This window comes from Carlito syrichta, unplaced genomic scaffold (genome assembly GCF_000164805.1).
Source record: "Carlito syrichta isolate Samal-C Ts95f unplaced genomic scaffold, Tarsius_syrichta-2.0.1 Scaffold236168, whole genome shotgun sequence".
In the NCBI taxonomy this organism is placed as follows: Eukaryota; Metazoa; Chordata; class Mammalia; order Primates; family Tarsiidae; genus Carlito; species Carlito syrichta.
Window position 1 is genome coordinate 127,629 of NW_007180264.1, and position 26,173 is coordinate 153,801.

At 46.7% G+C, this 26,173-nt stretch overlaps 1 protein-coding gene across 6 annotated transcripts in view; it reads right to left on the bottom strand.

The window, feature by feature from the left end:
* Positions 1-26,173, bottom strand: part of MYLK (myosin light chain kinase) — a 186,959-nt gene that overhangs the window by 40,646 nt on the left and 120,140 nt on the right. For 4 of the 6 annotated variants that reach the window (XM_021709465.1, XM_021709469.1, XM_021709467.1 and 1 more), the window contains 4 exons: positions 13,438-13,488; positions 12,370-12,500; positions 10,354-10,507; positions 2,932-3,234 (listed from right to left, as the gene is read on the bottom strand). In XM_021709465.1, coding sequence (XP_021565140.1) covers positions 2,932-3,234; positions 10,354-10,507; positions 12,370-12,500; positions 13,438-13,488 — 639 coding nt within the window. Of the gene's footprint in view, positions 1-1,091; positions 1,106-2,931; positions 3,235-10,353; positions 10,508-12,369; positions 12,501-13,437; positions 13,489-26,173 lie in introns of all 6 variants that reach the window. The other 2 variants (XM_021709470.1, XM_021709468.1) reach the window with 1 other exon arrangement.

A 26,173-nucleotide genomic window follows, 5' to 3' on the forward strand; every position in this document is an offset into this window, starting at 1 on the left:
CCCCCGCCCTTAGAAAGTTCAGCAGTGAGTAGCAGCTTCCTATCTGGAAGCCCTGGGTGGCCTGGACCCCTTCTCTAGATTTCAAGCAATTTCAACATTTCCCTTTGTCTACTCCCAGCTGGGAGGGGCACAAGAGGGGAGAGAGGTCATTTGATTTCCCCCAACAAACATTTGGGCGTCACTAGTGGTTGGGAGCCCTGTGAATGCTGCGAAGAGGCCTAGGCCAGCCCAGACTGTCCCAGAGCTGGCAACCACGCCTCTGGGACTTGCACTATAGCTCTCAAGGACACCTGCTATTCATGGGGCTCAGTGGGTAAGGGCCACCGAGCACACAGCTGCTCTCATGCAATTGTCAAGTTTGTTTTCTGCTGGTATTCCCCTAACTTTCATTCTGGAGCCCTCATTTAATTGAAAGTAAAGTTTTAATACCAGTTTATATCTAATTTTCAAAATGAAAGAGGCCTCAAATTGGATGACAGCTTCCCTAGTGCTGAAGCCTCCAGTTACCTGGAGACTCCAGGTCTGCTCCCTCTCTGTCTCCTTTGGTCCTGAGTCTCCCACGATCTGCCTCTCACCTTTAAACTCTCCTCTCTCCAAGGGCTCTCTTCCCTTGGACTTCCTCGACCTTCTCCCTGCCCCCAGCCTTTTTTCTATCCTAAATTCACAGCATCCTTTTCCTGTTCTTCCCATGAAACTTCTTGAAATAATATTCCATGCTACTGGTCTCTCCTTCTTCCATTTAATCCTTAACCAGGGCAACCATTTTCCCACCCAGTTGAAATGCTATGGACTTTGATCTCAAAGATCCTGTGAAGCAAAGGGCTAAATCCAAAGACCATTCTGAGTCCTTCTCTCTTTCATCTTTATTTGACATTGGATGCAATTCCCTCTTTGCAACTTGCTCCCTCCCTTGTTTCTACGGGACTCCAGCCTGCTCTTGGGTCTCTCTCCCTTCTCAGGCCTTTCTCCTGGTCTCACAGGCTCCTTCATGATGGCATTGGTGTTGACCTTCTCTCCTACCCTCTTCTTAGCATGACTTCAATGATCAATTAAATACGGAAGAATCCCAAATCTATAGCACTAGCTTCCACCTTTCTCCTGGGTTCTAGACTCAACAGTCTGAAGATACTTCCCCTTGGATATACCTCGGATACTTCAACTCAATAGGGCTGAAACCAGACCTCCCATCTCCTCCCAGACTCTATTATCTAACCTCCAAGACCCTGAAGTCAGGAACCTGGAAGGTAGCCTGACCTCTTCCTCAGTCTAACCAAAGAAACATAGGCTTCGGCCAGACAGCTCTGAGTTCAAGCATCAACTCGCATTTACAATTCTGTGATCTTGGGCAAGTAGTTTCCCTGCTCTAAATCTCATTTCCCCTATTGTAAAATGGGGGTAATAACAGTATCTACTTCATTAGGTTATTAGAATTTATTAAATGATGCTTGTAAAGTGATTAACATGTTGGCATAGAGCAAGTGCTCAAAATGTTAGCCCAGATTAATCATAACAATAAACCTCTAATGGCTCTTGAAGTTGTGTTCAGTTACCCTAGCCAGGAACTAGAAATCATCTTAGACTCTTCTAATGTTCTCCCTCAATTCTCTACACAAAAAGTTCTCACAAATGGTTAGTTCTACCTCCTGCAAGTTTAATTTGTGCTCTTCCCATCACAGAGGCCCATTGGCATCCAAGCTCTGGCCTACCCTGCACACTAGTGCTTCTCAAGCATTCGAGTCAGGGGCTGAAAGTCTGCATTTCCAACACGCTCTAGGGATGCCAAGGCTGCTGGTTCACAACCACACTTTGAATAGCAAATCTCTGCGCCTTCCCTAGTTCTGTTCTTTAAAAAACAGAGCTAGGCTGGGCTCAGTGGCTCAGCCTGTAATCCCAGCATTTTGGGAGGCTGAGGCGAGTGGATTGCCTGAGTCCATGGGTTTAAGACCAGCCTGGTCAACTTGGCAAGACCTCATCTCTACAATAAAATAAAAAATTAGCCAGGAGTGGTAGTGTGCACCTGTAGTTCTGGCTACTTGGAAGGCTAAGGCAGAAGGATTGCCGGAGCACAGCAGTTCAACATTGGGGTGACTGAGAGCATGACACTGCATTCCAGCCTGGAAGATAGAGTTAGACTCCAACTCAAAACAACAACAACAATCCTCTCACTCAATCCCCTGCCTGAGAATCTCTGATAAATTTCACAATTTTACCTAACTTCCCTTTTAGTCTTATTTCCTCCTGTTCTATCTTATACAACATATGCCCTGGCCATACACAAGTGTCTCAAATGTCATACATTACCATCACTTTCTATTTTTGCTCATGCTATTTCCTCTGCATGGAACGCCTTTCCTTATCTTCCTGGTCTCTTAAAATTCTATCCCTTTCCCCAAGACCCAGCCTAAGTGTCATCTCTTCCAGGAAGGCTTCCTCAGTCTCCATGGCAAAATTCTCCATGTTTTCTGCTGTGTCCTCTTGGCTCTTTGTTTACACCACTATAATAGGATGCATCCCTTCTCATTACAGCTAGCTGTATACACATTTATTCCTTGTTTTGATTTTAAGTTCCTTGTTTTATCTTATGTCCCAAGTATCTGACACTGAGTAGACTTCAAATTGAATGCAAGAGAAGGAGGGAGGAGGTGGAGGGTGGGTGTAGGGATTTGAGGTCTACCAGAGCGCCTTCTGATTAACACACTGTCGACTCCTGGTGGCAGTGTGCCAAACTGCCGATTCAATGCTTTTTGAATGTTCGCATGTACTTATTTTAAGTGGAACAACATCATTACCTTGGAAATCAAGACCCCAAAAGTCTCTGCCAGTCATCGCTGATGTTTTCTCAATTCCTCTGTATCCCTCTCAGGACAGTTTCTACATACACAAGGTCAGTCACACACATTTCGAGTCAGTGATGAGGTAAAGGCAGCCTACCTTCAGGTTTCTCTCCCACCACTGTGAGTTCAGACTCCTGGCTTGGCTCACTGGTTCCATAAACATTGATTGCGCGAACACGGAATTTATACTCGTGGTCAGGCAGCAGGTCCTGGACATTAAAAGAGGTGCTGCGGCATGTGGCTAGTTCCTTCCACGTCGTGTCGGCAGAGTCCCAGATCTCGATGCTGTAGGACTGTACAGCACTGCCCCCGTCATACGAGGAGCCATACCAGGACAGGGTCAGTGAGGAGCTCCGAATATCAGAAGCACAAGGTGTGCCAGCTGGGGGGTCTGGTTTATCTGAGGACAGAGAAGCACAATGTCACCCAACCTCTCCAGAAGTGCAGGAAAAGAAAGTTTCTGAATAAGCTCTGTCATGGAGGAGAAGTGGTCTAGAGAACCCATGCTAAGGTCCCTGGTCCTGGCTCTTTCCTTTGTCTACACATCACAGTTGGAGCTATGTACAAACCCACCTGTACAGAAAGCTCATGTGTAGTTATTTGCTCAAAATAACTTTTTTTTCTGACTAGTTTTCTGGTCTATAAGTCATGATTTCCTGTACTTTGCCCAAGTCATAAACATATTTCTCAGTGTAAACAGATCTAGGAAACTGCCTAGCAGACGTGAACTGTTTCCCAGCCAAAAATGTTTTGAGAGAGCGTTCAGTGTGTGTGTGTCCTTCAGGCCCTAGGCCAAGGACCTATGACATAACTAGGGGTCTGCCTCCACTTTCTCTGGGACTTGGGAAATGCCTGCCCTGTCAAGGGGCAGCGTAGTGCAGTGGTTGAGCTTAGAAGTCAGACAGATTCAGGTTTGAACACATATCTGCCCTCACTCAGTAGCTAGCTGTTAATTGCTCTGTGCCTCAGTTTCCTCATCCATTAAATGTAGATTCTAATAGCACTTGGATCACAAGGTTATTCTGAGACGTTCTTAGAAAAGCAGCCAACTTGACTAGTCATCATTATTGCAAGAGTTTATTTCTAACTTTATGCCACATAGAAAATTACTCCTCCTCTACCTCTTTTATTCTCACAGGACTGGTATAAAATGAGATATACAGAATTTCAAAAGTAAACCATGATAGCAAATCACAGCCATCCCTGTGTAAGGGACAGAAAATGAGCTGAAGACACAAATAGGAAGTGACTCTTTTGACTAATTTTCTTCCAATTCAGATGTCCTGGGCTCAGCAAACGGTGGTGCTGCCAAACTTCAACTCAAGTTATGGTGGCCAGTGCTTTAATGAGGTTCTTCAATTTTGCTGATTTTGTTGGCTGCTTATCTGAGCAAAACTCTCCCATTTTCAGATTTAGTTTCTGTAGATATCTGTGTTCTGTAACCCTTCATCTCCTCCAGTGCAGTTTGAGTTCAGGAAACCTTACAAATTAGCAATTAAAACCATGCTTTTAATGTTTGTAACTTCAAGGTACCAAGAAGAGTGGAGAATTGGGCCAGTATGTTTATAGCTAGGCTTCTCCCAATTCTGCCTATTACAGATTAGGAGTAGTAAACAAAGGAAACATGAATTTTAAAAATAAAGTAAAATAAAAAACAAAACCATGCTTTTAAGCTATGTGAACTGCAGCGGATTCGAATCCAGTTTGCTTGACTGTCTTTCTAATTTGGAAAATGGTACTAATAGGTACCTACCTCTGGGTCTGTTTGCAAGCATCAAGTAAGCATATACAGACAGGTAAAATACTTGATTCCTACTATCCTACCCTCAGGAAAGAAGAAAGGTTAAAAGGAATTCCTGCAAGTGATCCTGTGTATATGGGGAGGGAAAAAATCTGTAGGCATGTATCTATATACATAAACATATTCATGTTCATAAGCATATTCATTCTCACTCCCTCCCCCAGCCTTGCTGATCCACATTCCAGCCCAGAATGCAGAGCCCAGAAATTGTCTATCCCCAACAACACAAGTCTGGACCTGACCCTGCGAATGATTCTGGGATTGTGACAGAGCCACTTCACAGTGTCGGCAGTCATGCCGGAGGCCTCCTGTGATGGAACCACTTTCACTGGTTGTTTAATATGTTCTCTTAGAAAAACTGTTTGTTCTGAGATATATTGGTCTTTTTAGAAACATTTCTGGTGTTGGCTAAGATGTTTATTACTCCAAACTCTCTTAGAGACAAGTGGGTCCTCTCAAGACCCAGCTAAGGAAGTAAAAAAGCCTAAAGAGGGATGAAAGACAGACTCACTGCTTCCCCCCAGAGAAGGCTGCCTGGAAACACGTGATTGAACGCATTTGGAGTCATGTAGGCTTATGCACAAATGTAGACACCTCCACTGAGGGATCTCACTTCTGCTTTGGTCAAGAAAAGAAAACTGAGAAATGAGGATCATAAAAGAGAGACTATTGTACCCTGTCACTGAAAGTTTGTAAGTGATATGTAAGTCCTGCAGCACATGAAAAAATGCAAAATTTGGGGAGGGGACTTTATTTCTAAGTGAAATTTTAATACTAACAAGGAATTTGATACCAAATTAAGGAGTTCAGAAAAGACCCATGTCTGAAGCCTTACAAGATTGGAGCTTCTCCCCACCCCCACCTCCACCCTTAGAGCCACCTGATGCTTTCTCTTCTTCCCAACCTACAGAGCGCCACATGGGGTCTGAACTAGCAAGGACTGAAAATCCTCAGAAAAGAACAGACATCCTCAGACAAGAGGGCTCCCATGAGCCTCTCCTCCACATCAAAGACACTTAGACTAGTGGGGAGACCCTGGGCACTGCCTGGCAAAGGAGACACTTCCTCGGAATTCTTCCAGGCCTCCCTGGAGACCTGACTAACAGAATGGGAAACTCTGCTGAGTCTGAGAAAAGGGTCTCTGATGGCATCAGCTCCAGGATTTTCTGCTCAGCAAATGTTCTCATTTCTGGGAAAACGGAGGATCTCATCTGCCAGCTTTCCACTAGAGTAACTGCCCTTGTGGTCTCTGTGCTTGCATGTTTGGAGAAGACCTGTGGCTGCGTCTAGGCTGGTTTAGATGTCCCTTCCCTGGGACAGCAGTAGCTGCTGGGAGGGTCCCCAGAGGTCATCTACCTGGATCAGTCTAGCCCTCAGTAGCTAAGGCACTTTGCTTAAGAATACCCCACCAGAGCTGGGCTCGGTGGCTCAGCCTGTAATCCCGCGCCTTTGGGAGGCTGAGGTGAGTGGATTGCCTGAGCCCGCGGGTTTGAGACCCGCCTGGGCAGCGAGACCTCATCTCGACAATAAATCAAAAAATCAGCCGGGCGTGGTAGCGCATGCCTGTAATTCAGGCTACTTGGAAGGCTGAGGCGGAAGGATCGCCGGAGCCCAGCAGGTCGAGGTTGTGGTGGCCGGAGCGGCCACTGCACTCCAGTCTGGGTGACTGAGTGAGACTCCAACTCAAAAAAAAAGAATGCCCCACCAGTCAGTGGCAGAGCCAAAAGGAGATTCCAAAAAGTCTCCCGACTCCCGCTCCAGGGCTCAGTACTTTCCAGGCTATCAGGCAGAATGAGATCAAGAAGGTATCTTGCTTAAGCCTGAGCCAAGCATTTTGAAGGAAAATCTTCTGCCTTTAAAAATCATGCAAGTTCCAAACTCAGGTAGTGTTTGGGGATTGTTGGATATTTGGAGTTCTCTCTACTTTGTTTTTCTCCTTTAAAGATATGCAAGGAGCCCTGTTTTTCTCGTGCTGGGTGAGTGATGTTAAGGAATCCATCTGGTGTGCTGCTCTCCCCCTCTCCTGGAGCAAGTAGCCCTCCCTCACTCCCCTTAGGGGCAGGAGCAGGAAGAGGCTCCAAGCACTGCAAATTCCTATGCTGCCTTTTAAAATATAATAATAATAATAAGTCTCTAAAATAGCTAAACATCACTCACTTATGCTAACTTAGGGAAAGGCTGGTTTTTACTGTTTAAAAAATAAGAGTCAAAGACTATCTGGAAACAAAGTCGTCCTTTAAAGAAATCCAATAAGGGAAGTTTACTGCTAACAAGTAGAACTTGTGTTAGTCTGACCTTATTTAGCTGACCTGTGAATGGATGCTTTTAAAATACTTGAAAACTGTCCGGAGCAGTCCAAACGATTCCTGTTTTCTCTCATTTATGTTGTACATCTACTTAATAAACCCTGATCAGACAATACACAGATGTCCCTGGAGAGGCACAGGTAAGTCTGCACTTAATCCGGTTTTACTTTGGACTGACTTTAAATTCACTGGCTCTGAATGAATGTGGCTTGCTGTGTCCATCAATGCAAGTCCTCATTTTATTGAGCAATTCTATTCTTAGCTCTGTGAGGGGGAGGCAGACAGAAAGCCCCGCTCTCCTCCATTCCATTCCCCTCCCAGGACAGCATTTAACATGCTGCTCCTGCCAGCTGGCGGGCAGCCATGCTGATGGCCCTGTCAGCACTGGCTGCAGAGAATAAGAAACTAAACCATAAAAGGCCAGAACTGAAGCCCGTGCGGTGGTGCTGGGGGAGGGGAGTGGGTGGCACCAGGAGTGCGTGGCACTGTGCGGGAGCTGGCAGTTGTGGGGGCAGGGCGTAGGGACTGGTTACAGAAAAGCTACTCAAAGGAGCTGACCTCACAGTTACCCAAGCAGGAGCAATGAGAGAGGACAGCAAGGAGAAGTGGAAACTGATGCTTGTTGACAGGACAAGAGTGTGGGGCCAAGTTAGTGCTTCAGGTACAGGTCTAAGTGTACTGGCAAACTAGATCACCAGCACCAAGCCCTCATAGGTTCATGGCTCATTGGGGGGAAATTTATTATTATTATTATTATTTGAGTCAGAGTCTCACTCTGTTGCCCAGGCCAGAGTGCAGTGGCACGTTCATGGTTACCATAGCCTCAATCTGCTGGGCTCAGGTGCTCCTTTGGCTTCAGTCTTCCAAGTAACTGGAGTGACAGGCAAGCACTACCACACCCAGATAGTTTTTTGATTTATTGTAAAGGTCTTGCCAGTTTGCCCAGGCTGGTCTCAAACCCCTGGACTCAGGTTGAGGGGAAATTATTGAAATTAGCATCCAGAGTCACCAAAGAGAGAAAGAGTGGGAAAAGGGTCCCTCTTCTCCTTTATAGACGAAAAACACTTTCCCCGACCCCTTAGCACAATGGCCTTCCCAGATCTAAAACTCCCAGCCTGAGAAAACAAGAAAAAAGGGGTCAGAGGAAGACAAAGGGAAAAGAGGGGAAATGGCACAGGATGAGGGACACAGAGACATAGCAGAAATGGAATATGGGATGAAGAGACAAGGCGGCAAGATGAACAAAGCAGGAGAGAAGGCAGGCGGAGAGAAATACTGGCCGTTGGGAGTGGGGAGTGGATACTGGAGTGCAGTCCTCTGTGAATTTCCTCTCCCAGGTCCCCTGTGTCCAGTGACAACACTCCAGGGGGCCTTACAGTACTTCCTGTCCAGGGAGTCAGGCCAAAGCCCGAGACTCTTCGTCGGCTCTGGTGACTGGTGTGAGCATGGCTCACTGGCCACCTCACTTGGCTTCCCACCTCTGCTTTACCCTGACCTTTGTCCTCACATCTTCCCTATTCACCTGGTTAGACATGGACTTCCTCTTCCCCAACTGCTTAGGGGCTGGAGGGAGATGCTGCAGGGCTTCTCAAAGTTCAGCATGAGAAAACTTGGGGGTAGACATTGACAACTCTCTGGCATATGGACAGCTGCCCAAAAGGCCTGCATGTCCCCCCTCAAGATGAATTTTTCAGCCAGGTTCCTTTACCTTTTGGGACATTCCATACTCACTTCACATTCCTGTGAGTGGCATCCGGAGGACAGATGTTTGGCAGCCCAAGAGCTAGTTCCCACTTGGACCCTGGTGTACTGTTACTTTGCTCACACCAGTTCTCAATTTCCCCTTGGTAAGGCTGGAAGCATCAGCTCTGTCCATCCTAACGCTAAGGTGAGGATACCAGATGAAGATAGGGGAAGAAAACTGCTTGGGAACAATGTCATGGGATTATAGGATGACAGAGAACGGAGTCAGGGAATCAGAATGTCAGAGCTACAAGAGACCTTGAGAGTTTTCCCCAACTTGCAACGTCATGCCTAGATCCCTACACAAGACAGATTCAGGGGAAGACTCAGCCACTATAGCCACATGAGCCCTGTCATTAACAGATCCCTTGGTTCTGTGTGCCCAAGGTTGCGTATTAGGAACACACAGAGAAAAGTCTAGCAAGCAGGGAGTCAAGTCAGGCTGGCACACATAGTTGAGAGATGTGTGCACTGCATAAAAAGGTGCAGTCCTTTCACTCTGCCCAGTGGGGCCCCTTTTTCTAATTTTCACAAGGTACCTATAAGCTTGAAAGCCAAGGTCAATTGGAATACCTACCCTGGTCTCGTGCACATGTTGAAAACACCACGTCAAAGGTTTCTATGTGCACAACACAGAAAGGCCCACAAATGCACAAGACACAGTCTACTCTTCATCCGTCTACTCCTCTGCCTGTTTGCTCCTCTCTGTCCCAAGTACTTGCCACATGAGGAAACAACTTGCATCTGGGCATGACCAACAGCAGGAGACCAGCTATTTTGATGTTCCAGGAGACAGTGGCCCAGGGCATGAGAACAGTGATTAGGAAATAGAGGAAAAAGTGAACTTGAGAATCAGTCTGGAGATGGACTCAACTGAATACTGGGATGATGTAGGTGAGAAGGACGAGGGAGTGGGGTCAGGATTAGGAAGTGACGTCAGAAGAGCAGTCCCAGCAGACTACTGGGATATTGGGGGTGAGGCCATAGGAACTGGCGGGTGCCAGGGTGGGTGAAGAAGCGGAATCAGAGTACAGACTTTCCCACTGGAGGGTCTGACCATGATAAGAGAGAGAAAGAGAAGGTAGGTGGCCAGAGTGAGACAAAATATTGCAGATGTTATACACGTCTGTGCATTTGGCTAAGATGGTGACATTTATAGGCTGCTGGGAGGAAGCAGGAGAGAAAAAGAGGTTGAGGTCCTGGGATTGAGAGCATAGGAGAAGGAAGCAGCCACAGTGGGAAAAAGGCAGGCCATCCCCAAGAGCCTGGAGGGTGGAGTCAGGATGGGGACAGATACAGACACAGGTGTGGTGGCCAGGAGGCTGAGCAAATTCATGCCTCATGTGTCATGTTTGTCACAGAGGCTACAGGCTAAGGCCTGCAGACAGGGGAACTTAAGGAGCAGCTACCACAGAGAATTGGAGAGGGTGCTGGCCAGAGGCAAGGAAAAGGCTTTCTGACCAGCACTGACCCCCAGCTGAGCCTGGAGGTCAGGAGGGCCTAGCGGTGAGCCTGGAGGTTGATGTGATTTTTCGGTGATGCCCTAACAATCAGGCATAGTAGCAGCGAGAGAGATCAGGTGATGAGGCCCTGAGGCTCACACGTACTGCGTGGGGCCTTGCTGCCTTCCCAGTACCCCAGCCTCCATGCCATCTGACCCCAGACTCACCCACGACAGTGAGGTTGACCTGGGCCTGTCTGCTGCCCAGCTTGTTTTCCACCACCAGTGTGTAACAGCCACAGTGCTCCTGCCGCGCGGCCAGGATGGTGAGCTTGCTCCCGTTCTCACTGTTCTCCACCTTGATGTGCTCGCTCTCCTGGATCTGGGGATGCAGGGTGGAGCAGATGCTGCAGCCTTGGGCCAGGAAAGGGAGGGCGGGTCCTCCCCACTCCCTACTGCCTGAAGGATGCAGCTGACAAGCTGTGGGGGGCTTGGTCTCATCTGGACGCTGTGCGCCCCCCTAAGGCCCCTCCTCTCCTGCATCCAGAGCCAAGCCTCTCTGAGGGTGCCCAGAGATCAAGGGTGGGCAGGGAGGATGCTAAGGGTGCTAAGCAGGGGCAGGGAGGATGAACGGTCTCAGTTTAGGAGCATTCCAATCTCCCCTCACCCCTCTGGGATGGGTTAATAAGAGAACACATCTGAGTAAGGTCATTCACAACGCCCATCCCAGTGGGTTCTAACTCTTCAGGGCAGTCCAGAGCATAACCACTTGCCACATGTCGCTGTTTAAATTTTAATTAAGTGGAAACCATCCAAATGTCCATCAACTCATGGACAAATAAACAAAATGTGGTCTATCCAGACAATGGGATATTATTCAACCATAAAAAGGAATTAAGTATCAATTCATGCTACAACATGGATGAGCCCTGAAAACATTATGCTAAATGATTTTTAAAAAGCCATATGCAGAAGATGACATACTGTATGATCCCATTTATGTGAAATGTCCAGAACAGCCAAATTCATGGAGGCAGAAAGTAGGTTAGTGGTTGTCAGGGGTTGGGAGAAGGGAAGGAATGACTGCTAATGGGTCTGGGGTTTCTTACTGGGGCAATGAAGATAGTCTAGAATTAGATAATGGTGAAACTTGCACAATCTCAAGAACATACCAAAAGCCTCCGAGATGTACACTTAAAAAGGGTAAATTTTATGGCATTTGAATTATATCTCAACACAAAACTGTTATAACAATTAAATTAAAATTTGAAATCCAGTTCCTCAGTTGTACTAGCCACATGTCAAGTACTTGGTAGCCCCATATAGCTAGTGGCTACCATACTGGACAGTATGGACACAGATTATTTCTACACTGCAAGCATTCTGATGGAGCTGTGACTTGGCTAAATGTCTCTGAAAATGAGGAGATTTCATTTTATTTCAGACAATAGTAGCCCATACACAGGTCACAAATGTGCTCTGGGGTGCTAATATCTCACCTCCATCTTTTGAGACCAATTCTACTTTCTTCCCTGGTAATACTAGCTTCTCATCTTTGGTCCTAGGATAATTGGAATGACTTGGAAACAGAACAACAGGGAACTCAGAATATCTTTACACCTTCTGCAGAGTGCCAGCCCACCATGCCGGGGTCTCTGCTGCTCATGCATACGAGTACATGCTACCAACATGAGGCCAGCGGAACCACCAGGCACTTGAAGGTCCTTTCAAAGCTGGTTATTTAGAAATTCAAACACTTCCCCAGAGGAACCATTAATATGAACCATAGCTAGCTAGATTTCTGGGTCAGTAAACCAAAATTCTATTTGCCATGCAATTTATCTGTCCAAACACTCAGATTCTCTTTAGTCCCTTCAGCCCATGGCAAGTTTAAGCTGTTATCACAGACAGGACTCAGTGGAGTGGCACAGAATCACAGAAAGCTCATGTCGTCTGAGAGGTTATCTTAGGTCATTGGTTCAATCTTCTTGGTATCTAAACCAGATGGGGGCTATGAATGGTTTTGAGTTTTTCCTTCATGCTGTTCTCTACTAGAAAAATTGTCTATAAAGCAGGGGTGATATCCAGAAGAAAAGGCTCGTGAGAATTCAGGTTTGGTGGGTGGATGATGGATGGGTTTCTAAAGTGATGCAGGGTGAGGCCATTTCCATTTGAGCATTTCTCATCCCTTTTGGCCCTGGGGCTGTGTGGGTTGCTCCTGGGCCACTTCCGTCCACAACTGACCTGCTTTCGGAACTTCATCCAGGTACAGGTGATAGGCTGGGTGCCTGTCACTTTTCCAAACAGCTCCACGGACTCTCCTGCGCGCACCTTTTGGTCCTCAGGAAACTGGATGATCTGAGGGGGCATCATTGCTGAGGGAGGAGGGGAAGAAAGTAAACAAGAAAGAGGGAGCCTCAGACATTCTGATCTCATCTGACACGGTCCATCCACAGTGATCTGTCGGCTTCTCTCTGACTTCCAGAACCTTTGGCTCAGGCTGAGGCCAGTGATCCTTGCTCTAAAACATCTGAGCTTATGTACCTGCTAGGTTTGTTCACCTCTTTATTCTGTTCTCCCTCAGAAGTGACCCACACAATTTACATGGCATAATTCTCCACTTATTGGTTGTCTTACCATTTTTTTTCAGTCGATGTCCTAACTTATTATTAATTACGCAGCACCTTGCCTTCTTTTTTTGTGTTGGAGTCTCACTCTGTCGCCCAGACTGGAGTGCAGTGGCCGCTTCCGGCCACCGCAGCCTCGACCTGCTGGGCTCTGGCGATCCTTCCGCCTTAGCCTTCCAAGTAGCTGGAACTACAAGTGTACACTACCATGCCCGGCTAATTTTTGATTTATTGTAGAGATGAGGTCTCGCCAAGTTGCCCAGGCGGGTCTCGAACCCGCGGGCTCAGGCAATTCACTCACCTCAGCCTCCCAAAGGTGCGGGATTACAGGCTGAGCTACCGAGCCTGGCTGCACCTTGCCTTCTAACCTCCAGGTTAACCTCCTGGCTGACAGGCTTGATATCACATCCTCAAGTGTCTCAATGGAAAACAGACAATGGCTGAACATAGAGAGCAGAGTGCAGAAACAGCACCCAGAGGGTCATCTACACAAAGCAGTGGGAGAGGGGGAGGGACCAGGCTGTGTAGAACCATGTCATGGAGCAAATTCATGCAGAGCTTGAATCAGGGTTAGAGTGGGGTGCCTCCTGGGACCACATACCCAGGTGGTCAATCTAGAAGGTAACGCAAAAACCCTTAGTGGTAGATGATTCTTTTGTCCCCAGATATTGATGCAGTCAATTACCTGCCTTTGGAGGTGTCTTGGGGGCGGGTTTCTTCTTCACAGTAGCATCACCTGAAACCAAGAAGTTCACAAGTTATTTTCTGTAGTTCTGTTTTTCACAAAGCTCCTGATCCCAGGAGGATGCAGTCTTGCCCATTGGCCCCTCATCCAGGGAGAGCCCTTACTTGAATATGTCTTTCCAGCAATCTCCTTGCCCTTCCACAAAGACAGCCTCACAATCAAATAAGTATCAGTTCTCAGGGGACTTTGGAGAGGTCCCTGGAGCCTTTAATGAGATATACACTCTCAAAATTGCTTAAACTCCCATAGCCCTATTCGAAGACGATAATCTCAAACTCACTAACTACTTGCTCACCCTAACTTTCAGGAAACTCAGAAAGGAAATTATGTCAGATAAACCAACTAAAATTAGCCTTTGGTGTGGATCCAAGGGTCTCAGGCTTCCTTTGGGTCACATACTGTGGACTAGTGGCTTTCATTTTTAAAAAATGGTTGTTGAATGGATGAATGAATGAAAGAATGAATGGCCTTCTCCCTATGCTCATTTCCTCCAAATAACTCAAATAAGAAAAATGACCCAAACAAGAAAGTTTGGCAGCACAAACCTATTCATTTGGCTAAATAACAATATGATGCACGTGCAAAAATATCCTCTACTATCTTCATGATTTGTTTTCCTATTTCTTTGGGTCTTTGCTCCAAAGTCATCTAACCTATTTATCCCAGTGAAACCAAAACCTACATGCACACAAACACCTGTATGCACATATTTAGAGTGGCTTTATTTATAATTGTCAAAAACTAGAAGGTATCTAAATGTCTCTCAGCTGGCCAATGGATGAACTGTGGTACCTTGATACCATAAGGAACAAACTACTGATACACATAATGTGTACAAGTCTCAATGACTTATCCTTCTTTCCTGCTCAGAGAAGCCAGACTCAAAAGGCTACGTGTTGTATAATTCTAGAAAAGACAAAACCTTAGAGATTGGAGAACAAATTAATGGTTGCAAGAGGTATAGTGGGGAAGTAGCTGACTACACAGGGTCACAGGGGAATGTTTTGAGGCATCGGGGTCATATCTTGGCTGTGGTGCTAATAACTTGACTATGTGAGTTTGCCAAGATTCACAGAATCATGTACACTAAAGGGGGTGAAGTTTACTGCAGAGAAATTATACTTGAATACAAAAAATAAGAAAAGTCACTTCACCCATGAGGTCTTCCCTAATTACCCTATACAAATAGCAGCCCCACCCCAAGTAACCCTTATCACCCTTATACTCCGCTTTATTATCTCCCCCATGGCATTTGTCCCCATGTGACAACAAACTATATATTTATTTTCTGCTCTTCTCCTCCCCCTAAACTGTAAGTTTTTGGAGGGCAGGGGAACTTTCTTTGGCTCACTGCTGCATACCCAGTGTGTCTGGCACATAGTAGGCACTCAATAACTATTGGTTGAATGAATAAATGGATTAGTATTAATCATTATTCATCCACATAGTTCACCTCTGCAGATTAGGGAGAAGCAGTGCTATATCCTGGCTAGGATGTGGAGTTGCTCTGTGACCACAGGCATGTTCACTAACTTCTATATTATGGGTTGCACATTTCAACAATGAGAGGAGTGCTGCTACCCAGCTGAATGCCCCAGGGGGACTGCTGTGAGGCAGTCATCCCTGACAGGAACTTCTGAGATCACAGAGCTCAAGACTACTGGTTAAGTCTGGGGTGAGGCCTGCTTCCACCAAGTTCACCCTGGCATTATCCATCTGTCCATTTCCATCTCTAAAAATTTACTGAGAGCCTACTATGTGCCAGGCAAATATCAATCACTACACACTACTAACTGGGAACTGAGGGGAGAAAACACAACAAATATAAGACATCAAGGCTCAAAGTCTTAAATGTCAAGATGTGTGGTCCAAAGGACATGTTTATGACAACTGGCAACAAATGAATAAAGTCAATAAATTAGATGATAGTGTTGTATCAGTGTTAATTCTCTGTTTTGTGGCTTTATAAGTGATTATTCTTGCTGGGTGCAGTGGTTCACACCTGTAATCCCAGCACTTTAGGAGGTAGAGGTGAAGAGGATTGCCTGAGTTCAAGGGTTCGAGACCAGCCTGGGCAACTTGGCCAGCCCTCATCGTTACAATAAATAAAAAAAAGTTAGGCGAGGCATGGTGGCTCACACCTATAATCCCAGCACTTTGGGAGGCCGAGGTGAGAAGACTGCCTGAGCCCACAAGTTCAAAACAAGCCTAGGCAACTTATCTCTACAATAAATAAAAAAAATTAGTCAGGTGTAGTGGCGCATGCCTATAGTTCCAGCTACTTGGAAGGCTGAGGTAGAAGGATCGCCTGAGCCCAGCAAGTTGAGGCTGCAGTGGCCGTGAGCGTGTCATTGCACTACAGCCTGGGCAACAGAGTGAGACTCCCACTTAAGAAAAAAAAAAGAGATTATTCTTGTTTTTAGGAAATACATATGGAAGCATTTAGGTGTAGAGGGTATCATATGTGCAACTTACTTTCAAACTGTCCATATAATGTGTGTGTGTGTGTGTGTGTGTGTGTGTGTGTGTGTGTGTGTGTGTGTGTGTGTGTGTTAGAAGTAGGGGGAAGAGAGAGAGAGACACAGAGAGGAAGAGAGACACAGAGAGGAAGAGAGACACAGAGAGGAAGAGAGAAAATATGTGAAAAAGCAAATATGATAAAATGTTAACATTTGAAAAATCTGGATGATAGGTATATAAGAATTAAACTATTTTGGCAATTTTTCTGTAAGTCTGAAATTAGTTCAAAATAAAAGTTAAATAGAAATTTAGTAAAAAGGATGTGCTATCGACAATATGATGTGGCTATTCAAATGAAGGAGAAACAGAAAACACTTCAGGTTGAGATGGTTAGTGGCAAAGAGGTGGGGCATGGGATGGATCTGAAGGCCAGAGAAGGGAGAGGAGCCCACAGGTAAGAAACAGTGACCAAAAGCTGAGGATCTAGGTGATGTTTAGCAGAGGTTGGTCAGAACATAAGGCTGATATTAGAAAGCAGTGGTGTGAAGATGGTTTGCAACTTTAAAGAAAATTTAAAATTCATTTCCTCATTCATACTAGTCACATTTCAAGTGCTCAATAGCCATATGTGGCTAGTAGCTATCATGTTGTGCAGACATAGGACATTTTCATCATCCCAGAAAGTTCTATTGAACAGTGCCAATCTTGAATGTTCAGTCTGAGAGCTAGGCTTTTGTCCTGAGTGAACAGTGAGTCCTCATACAAACAGTAGCTAGAGGACCCCAACAGGTCTTCCCAGCTCTTGAGGGACAGATATCCAATTACGAGGCAACTGCCATATCTTGGAAGGTACTGGTCAAGATCCACGCAGAAGAGAAGACACAAATAGAGACAGAGAAGAAGTTAAAAGAATGTATGTGCCAAACAAGTGGTAGGTACAAAGATTACTTTGAGATTTATTGCTTAGATGCCTGGGGAAAATCATATTGGAGGAAGATGGAATTGGGAGCAAAATATGAGTATCTTGGCTTGAATCTATTTGTAGGTTAGAAGCCCAGGATCAGAATTCTAGAGAGAGACTGATAGAGACTGCAAGCAGAAGATCTCAGAATAAAAAAATGCAATTATAAAGGAAACTGTGAGGATGAGTCAATTTTGGGGGGAAAGAGATTGTGATGAAAGATGAGAAGGGGCCAGGGCCCGATCCCAGGCGATGCCCACGTAGGAAGCTAAGATGAAGGAGAGGGCTGTGGAGGAACCCCGAGAGCAAGAGGAATGTCACCACAAACAAGGGTGGAGGAGGATGGATGCTGGGAAGAGCTCCAGGTGTGACCAGTATGGAGTGATGGTGATACTGGAGAGGCCAGGCTCAGTGGGACAGCCTGGTCCAAAGTCACTCCAGAGGAGATTTTCAAGGAAATGGGGAAGGGGGGTCAACTAGGTAGTCAAGAATTCTGGAGGTGAAAGGACTAAGATAAACAAGGTAACAGAAGAGGATGTCAAGCTAAAATTTCTTTTGAAGTGAGAGAGAAGAGAGAAGAGGACAGGCTAGAAAGCAGAGGGCTAGGATTTAGTGGGAGAGCAGTATGCTAGTGGGGAGAGCTCAGAGAGCAGAATCCCTTGGAAGGGAGACCAGATGGTAATGGGATGCCAAGTCCTGCCCCTCTTTGTCCATGAATGTTGGGAAGACAGAGCCTCACAAGGGAAGAGGAAAGGGCTTCTACAAGAGGTCAGATTGATCTCCTCTGGAGAGAGAAGACCATCTATTCAGAGGAGCTACGTGGAGGGAGGGCTGCTGTGATGGGCTAAACTGTGTCTCCTCAAATCCATATGTTGAAGCCTTAACCCCTAGTACCCCAGAATATGACTGTACTTGGAAATAGGGCCTTAAAAGAAGGAATTAAGTTAAAGTGAAGCTATTAGGGTGGGCCCTAATCCAATCTAAGATACTAAGGTGACCTTATAAGAAGAGATTAGGACACACACACACATACACACATGGGGGTTGGGGGGTGCAGAAGGAGATAGGGACAGAGAGAGAGAGGAAGGGAGAGACACCAGACAAGCACACACAGAGGGAAGACCATGTGAAGACACAGGGAAAAGACACCATTTACAAGCAGCCTCAGAAACTTTGATTTTGGACTTCTAGCCTCCAGAACTGTGAGACAATAAATTTCTAGTCCATGGTGCTTTGTTAAGGCAGCCCTAGCAAACTAATGTAGCTGTGGGTGGGCCCCAGCGGGGGTGGCAGTGGGTAGAAAGGAGGTTGACAGTCCCCAGGGTGATGAGCCAGGAGTTAATAAGGAGGTGGAAGCAGCACAGCATGAAGTCAGGGGACCCCAAGCCCCATCCTACACTTGGCAGTTCTGGGTAAACCTATGAGGCTAGATGCAGCGTCCTAACTAGTATCTATCCTTCAGTGTTACAGTTACATAGAATTGAAGGCCAAATGTTTATTTTTGTGCTATAAACTTGGAGCTACTGCTGTTTAAATTGTTAGCATTTGAAGCTGGTTTGGTTCCTCCCAGTAAAAACAATTTTAAATGTTAACAATGTTCTGCATCCTATTCTATACATATTTTATAGGACCATCTGCTGAAGTTCATTAATTGTGTTCTGGGCTTACACTGAAAAGCAGAGTCACCTGATTCTGACACCGGCTTCTCAGAGGGAGTTTCTCACTTGGTTCTTATCCCAACCAAACACAAGCAGGGCACTTCACAATGTTTCCAAATTGTGAAAAAGGAGATGGAATCTCATAAAAGTCAGCTGACTTGTTGAGTTCATAAAACCAGATGTGGTCAAGCTAGAAATAGGAGCTGGGCCTCCTGCCGGCTGGGGTACAGCTGCTTTCTCTTGTTTCTTCCTTCCTCCAGATGCCACTCTGCTCCATACCCAATCCAGGCTTCTGAGACCCTTTTTGGGACCCTTCTTGGTCCTTTGCAGCACTGCAGAGGTGGCACAGGCACTGGAGCTGGACTTGGGTTCAAATACTGCCCTGTCATGCCCTAATCTGTGTGACATAAAGCATATGATGCTTCAGTTTCCTCATTTAAAGAACGTGGGAGGGATAATACAATTTGTTGTAAAGAGTCAAGCTACATTGTAAAGAGAACATAGTATACGGTGCACACTCTAATTCCCGTACCTCTCCCACTCACCCCTCTTCCCAAACAAACAGACTCCCAGAGAACTCTTCTGGGAGAAATTTGGTTCCTTTGACTATTTAGTGTGCCACACTGTTGATCAGTTCAGCTTCACGCCCATGTGGAATCTCTCATGCTGCGCCTTGTGTTCCTTCCTCCCAATTCAGGCCCTCGGTAGAGATAACAGTCTGCTGGCCTAGGTGCCCAAACTCTTACTTCTCCTGGGCTCACTAACTGGTTTCCGCTCCTCTGGATCCGCCCTTCTTATTGTCTTATCATTCTTGTCGGTCCTTTGTCTGCTATCCCCTTCTCTGACACCCCAAACATTCTTCACCAGCCATTGTCAGAAAGGGATGTCCTAGAAGGGAAATAAAACCCAGCCACCTTTGCAAACCCACGATGGCTACCGGCTGCAGGGGTGGGCAGGGAAGGCAGAGCACCCTGCCCTCTACTCGAACTGCCCCTCTGAGGAGGGACCCGATCACCTCTCCCAGGCAGTCAGCCCCAGGCAGTATACCTCTCCTGGCATAGCACTGCTCCCATGCCCCAGAGAATATCACTTGCTGCAGCTCTTAGAGTTTCTCCATCCATTCACCTCTCTCCTTTCTGCATCTTCCCTGGAGCCAGATCTCTCTCCTGAGCCCACCACCACACATCGTCTCCCGGGAGATATCAAGCACATATGGCCAGCCCAACATGTCTGAAACCAAATCCAGGATCTTCTCCTCAAACCCAATCTTTGTCCTCGTTTCTCCCAAGGTCTCCCTCCCTGCCCACATCCACTCACTGATGCCTGTTGAGCCCATCAACTAAGCACCTTCTCAGTCTGCCACTTTGCATATTCCCATCATCACCATTTGAGTCCAAACCTCACCACCTCCTAGGCCTCTGGTCCTCTGTCTCCCATCACATCTGTCACCCTCTGGCCCAAATGATCTCTCTCCAATGCCCATCTGATGCCACTCCACTGTCTAAACTTCTCTAATGGCTGCCCTGTGTCACTCAGGATCAAGTTTGACTCATTTTGCATGGTCTTTGGGATCTGTCCCTGCCTTTCACCTCCAGCCTTCTTTCTTGCTGTTCTCTCTTGGGGAACACCCTTTGTCATGCCCTCAATACTCGATATTAGTGGTTCTCAAAATTTAGTGTATATTACCATTGCCTGGAAAACTTGCTATACACACAGGTTTTGGGCTGCCAGGTTCTGCTGTTGCTGCTGGTCCTGCCCCATCTTTACACTCTACATGGAACGTCTTTCAGTTTCTGCAACACTAGGCTCTTGTCTTCGACTCTTTGCACATGCAAGTCCCTCTTCCTTTGATTGGCTCTTGTACATTTTTCAGGCAAGTCCTAGCTCATGCATCACTACTGCCAGGCTGGGTTTGCACCACTCAGAGGTGGTTCCCTCATAGCGTTGCCATTGCAGAAACTTGCCCTCAACACTCACACGCCACAGCAAGCTCCTGAAGACAGAAACAGAGTCCACCTTCTGTGTCCCTGTTGCCTAGTACAGTACCTGGCACATGACTGATAAATGGCTGTTAAAGGAATGAGCTGAACCCCTAGAGATCTCTGTTAACTTGAGAATTCCCAAGGAGTATTCCACTCCAGCCCCAGGCTCTGATGCTGAGAGGTACAGCCCTGGGGCTTCAATTCTTGAAAAGAAGTCTCTGCTCTGTCACCTCTTGGGTCAAACCTCCAGATGCTGAGTCTTCTACTCTTGAAGGAGACTGAAGTTAAAAGAAGGGAAGCAGCCCAATAAAAACATCACAGACCAAGGCATCACACTAGGAAGTCTCCCGGGAAACCTGGAGCAGAGCTGGGGAAGCCAGTCACCCAAAGATCTGGGTAGTCCATTTCTTGTTTCTCCTACAGCCAGCCCAAGCCCTAATCCAGTCCTGGCCTCAGGTACCTTCCCTCTGCCCTGGGAATACCCTCACAGAAGTTTCTAGACTGTTCATTCTGAAGGCACCTGAGTGCTTCTCTCTCAAACACAGAAAATCAGCATGGCGGAGACCAGAGTACACGTTTGTAAGACATGTGCAGAGTCTGAAGGGAAGTCTCACAGAGTCCACAGGGTCTGAGACAGTGGAAAGTCAAGGAGAATTAGGGAGCTAGCTTCACCAGCCTTGGGTACAGGGAGGTCCCTGGATCTCTGCCTCTCTGGGGACATTTCCCTTTTAGGTAGTTAACTAAAAATAGACATTAAATCCTTCACAATTCCCAAAATCAGCATTAACTTTCTGCCAAAGACTCCTGAAAGGGACTCAGGCTGGGTTAAGCATGGAGTGAGCACTCACCCCCCTGAGGCTGTATTGGAGCAGGTGGGTGGCAGGGCACCTGGGATGGAAGGCTGAACTTCACTGCCCCATGCCCCATGCAGGTTCAGGGCCCTGCTCCCCTCCTGCACACACTAGCCCCCTTCAGTATGTCTTTACAGACTTGTGGAGAAACATTGGTCGTTTTCCCAGAACTCACATCTTTGGGCCAATTTCTTATTCACCTCCCTCAAAGCAAGGGCTGTCATACAAGAAGATTCCAGAGGTACATTGCTCCTCTTGTTATTGCAAACATCCACTCCCAAGCCTCCAGGACACAGAATGTCAGGGTGGTTGTGAAAGAGGCCTCCCAGCAAGTCTGGGCCAGCAGTGCTGGTGTTGCTTGATGGGTGCCATCCAGGTCCTCCTGGTCCTGGGGAGGACCCCTCCAGCCATTTAATTGGGTTATGGGAGACACTGGGAGAACTGGGAAAGGGGCTAGGAAGAATAGCCTAGTAGTGGAAGTCACAGGGTCATGCATGGATTGGGGGGTGATGGGGTGCTAGGCACTATTCCCCCTCCCAGACCCATACTTTGGTTGGGAATAACTGGGAATTGGTGCCAACTTCCAGAAACTCCTATGTAAATACCCCAGCTTCTCTCCCAGAGCCCCACATCTTCCACGGTCAGGCCAATCTTGACACCAAATCCCAATCTCCCCAGTCTTTTCTTCCGGCTTTTGGAATCCTATCAGTATTTCACATTCCCCATGATCTGCAGAGGATGGTCAAGAAGAAATATCTGATCATGCGGAAACCCTGCAACTGTTTTTGACACAACTTTCAGGTTGACACAACTTTCAGTTTTAGAAAGAGACACATACAGGAGGCCGAGGCAGAGATATCTAAAAGTATCATAATCTGGGATGGTCCAAAACAACCAGTGTCAGAGATGAAGCTTAGGCCAAGGCCAGGCACGAAATGTAAAGCGATGTTCCACCTGCATCATCCCTAAATCATGGAACCATGGTGGAGGCAGGGACCCTTGAAGCATAGGAAGTCATAAACTGGTTTGAAAAATCAAATATTTTATATAGACCTACTCAAGGATCAGCTACTGATGTTTCAGAGATAGACAGGATTTGGTTCCCGGCCACAAGCTGTAAAAGTCCCCCCATGGGTATTCGTTTATCTCTTTTCTTATACAGACTTACAGAGTCTGATAGGAGAAATCCCTAAATCTGTTATCAAACTGGCATCACCTCATCTGTATGTCTTAAAGCCTTTTCTTAATTCCTTCATGCAGGTAGCATGCTTGTCTCCCCTTACACAAAATTCCCAAGAGGCCCACTGGCCATTCAGATCACTTCCAGCTAGAATCCCCTAAGACCTGGTCCTTATGCTGAAGGCCTTCTTCCTTCAGGACATTTTTTTGCTGCTGTGTGACATACACTGTTCTTGCTGTAGCTCTGGACTCCCTCACATGTCAGATGGATACCCAGGAGAGTGAGCTGGATTCACCTGAGCTGTAGCACTGTCAGAGAGGGGAAAGGCCTGGGGTCAACTGGAGAAACTCCCCATCTGACAGATGAGGAAGCCAAGGTCCAGAGGGACACAGGCCTTTGACCAAGGCCACAGTTTAATTAGTGGGGAAACTGAGACCTTCATCTCCTGCTCTCTAACCCAGGAGCTTTCCTGGTATGTCTTGTGCCTGAGTACTATTCTAGAGCCGATCCCAGCAAATTGGCATCTGTAGGTCCAACTGGGGTGTCCTTGCCTCCCCAAACCCAGTCAGTTCAGACAGAAGAGTTTCTGCCTGGCTCTGTACACTTCTTTTCTGTTCTGTCTTTGATGGAAGGAGAAGAACCACTGGGGGCTGGAGGGGTAGATGAAGAGTGTTGGGTGTGGTTTTAAATTCCCATCAAGAGGAGAAGAAGATAGCCATAAAGAACATTACTGAGACAATTGACAAAAATTGAATGTCAACTCTGCATTGATTAAATAACAGTATTGGTTCAATATCAGAGTTCTTGATTTTAATAATTACATTGTGGCTATGTTCTGAGGAGACACAATAAGACAGAGGTCAAGGGCATGATGTTTCCAATTTGGTTTTAAAAGGTAGGTATCTATCCAAATAAATGAATGTATATATACATAGAGACTGATAAAACAATAGAACAAAATGTAAACAATTGGTGGGCTTAAGTAAAGAGGAAACAAGAACTCCTTGTACTATTCTTGCAACTTTTCTGTAAATTTGGAATTATGTCAAAATAAGTTAAAAAACAAAATTCCCTTCGAGAGGCCTACAAGAAACAAACACCCGACAGTTCTCGAGATCCAGGGAGGCATGCCAGCTGCTGCCCTCCTTCTCCCTCAGTTCTAATGGCAGGTAGACCTCTGCAGTCCTGCCAGCCAGTCCCCCCTCATCCTACTGCCCTCTGTGAGCCAGGAGGTGCAATGCCCAGCCTTGTGTGGACATCACCAAGCTAGCCATAAGACTATGGTGAACACAGGGTCTAGCAGCAGGAACATAGACCAAGGTTGGCATCACAGTTCCATACTTCCATATCACTAGCAGTGATAACATGCACAGGACAATTTAATTTTCTTTTTTTTTTTTTTGAGTTGGAGTCTCACTCGGTCACCCAGACTGGAATGCAGTGGCCACTCCGGCAATCCTTCCGCCTCAGCCTTCCAAGTAGCTGGAACTACAGACGTGTGCTACTACACCCGGCTAGTTTTTGATTTATTGTAGAGACGAGGTCTCACCAAGTTGCCCAGGTGGGTCTCAAACCCACGGGCTCAGGCAATCGACTCACCTCAGCCTCCCAAAGGCACGGGATTACAGGCTGAGCCACCGAGCCCAGCGACAATTTAATTTTCTAAGGCTCAGTTTGCTCATCTTTAAAATGGGAACAACAACTCTATGTAGCATTGTTGAGTGATTCAGTTGAAGTGACATAGGTTGAGCACCTCAGATGCTGCCTGTTGCACAGGCGCTTAGTAACCTCTGGTTTTGGTTAGCAACTGACCTGATTCAGGGACCCTCACAATTTCCACTTTAACATCTGTGCAGTTTCTCCCCTTATCCCCTGTTTGCCTCCCCTCCCAGTCAAATGTTATCGTTCCTCTTCTATCATACAACTTAAACTATATTCCACTCCTCCTTCATAACCTGGTTCAGAGTTTTCCTCAGCCTGAAATCTTCCCAGAGTACCCCCACCTCCCTCCTCTATTTGTGCATTGGTGTCTGGAAGTTTTGTCTCATCCTGTCCCTTGCTTGGGTTGGGGCAGATAAACTGGGCTTTCCCTCATGCTCCTTGGTGCTCTGCAGTGGCAGGGCTCCCAGGGCACAGTATAGGTGAGTGCTGTCCACTCTCAAGCTGGCAGCTCATTCATAGGACTGAACATTCTATCTGCGGAGGAAAGGGGAAGGGAGGGTGCACCGAGAGGGATCTGACCACATTCTGTTTGATGAGAAAACCACTCGACCTTCTCTCAGGAAAGGTGGATTTCCTCCTTAGATTAGGCCCTTTTCAGTCCTTGACAAAAACAAACACACACAGAGGCAGATCACTCATGGAATCAGAAGTGACTGGGGCTGGGGATGGCAATGCTAAGAGAAAAAGACAAGTTGTGGAGGTGCACAGACCACGATTCCATCTCTGTGGTGAAAAAAATTCAACGAATGCATTTGCAAATATATATAAATGCACATGAAAAAGTACCTGTGGATATATTTGAGGGTGAGTGGAATTGGGGGTAGATGAAAGAGGACTTTCACATTGTACTTGGTATATTTCTTATTGTTTTATTTTTATTTTTTTGAGTCAGGGTCTCACACTTGCCCAGGCTGGAGTGCAGTGGCACAATCACGGCTCATGCAGCCTCGACCTCCTGGGTTCAGGCGATCCTTCTGCCGCAGACTGTCTAGTAGCTGGGACTACAGGTATGTGCCACCAAGCCTGGCTAATTTTTTAAAAATTTTGTAGAGTTAAAGTCTTGCTATGTCACCTAGACTGGTCTCAGACTCCTGGCCTCAAGCAATCCTTCCGCCTTGGCCTCCCAAAGTTCTGGGATGACAGGCATGAACCACTATGACTGGCCATACCTGGTATATTTCTATACTGTTTAAAACAAATAAGAATGTGTGCATGTATAATGTATGTAATTAATAAACGACAAAAATTATCCCCAAAAGGGAGAAAAAAACTGGGGGTGCAGGCCTAAAAGACTCTTCATTTCCCATCTCTGGGCAGCCGCCTTATTAGGAGGCTCCAGACGTAAAGCCCCAGGGTATCCCTTAGGCTCCCAAGGTGTGGATTTCTGAAAGACAAGAGTGCCAGGGTGTAAGCAAGCGGAGAGACATCTGGAACCAGCCTGCTCTGCCCTCAGTCTCCCGGTAACAGGTCTGGGATTATGGGGGCTGGGTGGATGGTCCGGCACAGGGATATGGAGTGGGCATTACATACATGGAGACACATGCTCCTGTTCTTTTGAGGACAAGAGGTCTGTAACTCCAACATGGAGGATCTCCACAGAGTGAAATCCCCTTCCAAAGACCAGCAGAGCCTACTGGAGTTAGTCCAGTCGTGAGTGTGGGTATGAATTTTCCGGGGAGATGAAGCCCTTGCTGCCAGCCCCACTCCTCCCCCACTAAATCTGACTGTGAGCCGGGCTTGGTGGCTCAGCCTGTAATCCCGCGCCTTTGGGAGGCTGAGGTGAGTGCATTGCCTGAGCCCGCGGGTTCGAGACCCGCCTGGGCAGCGAGACCTCATCTCTACAATAAATCAAAAAATCAACT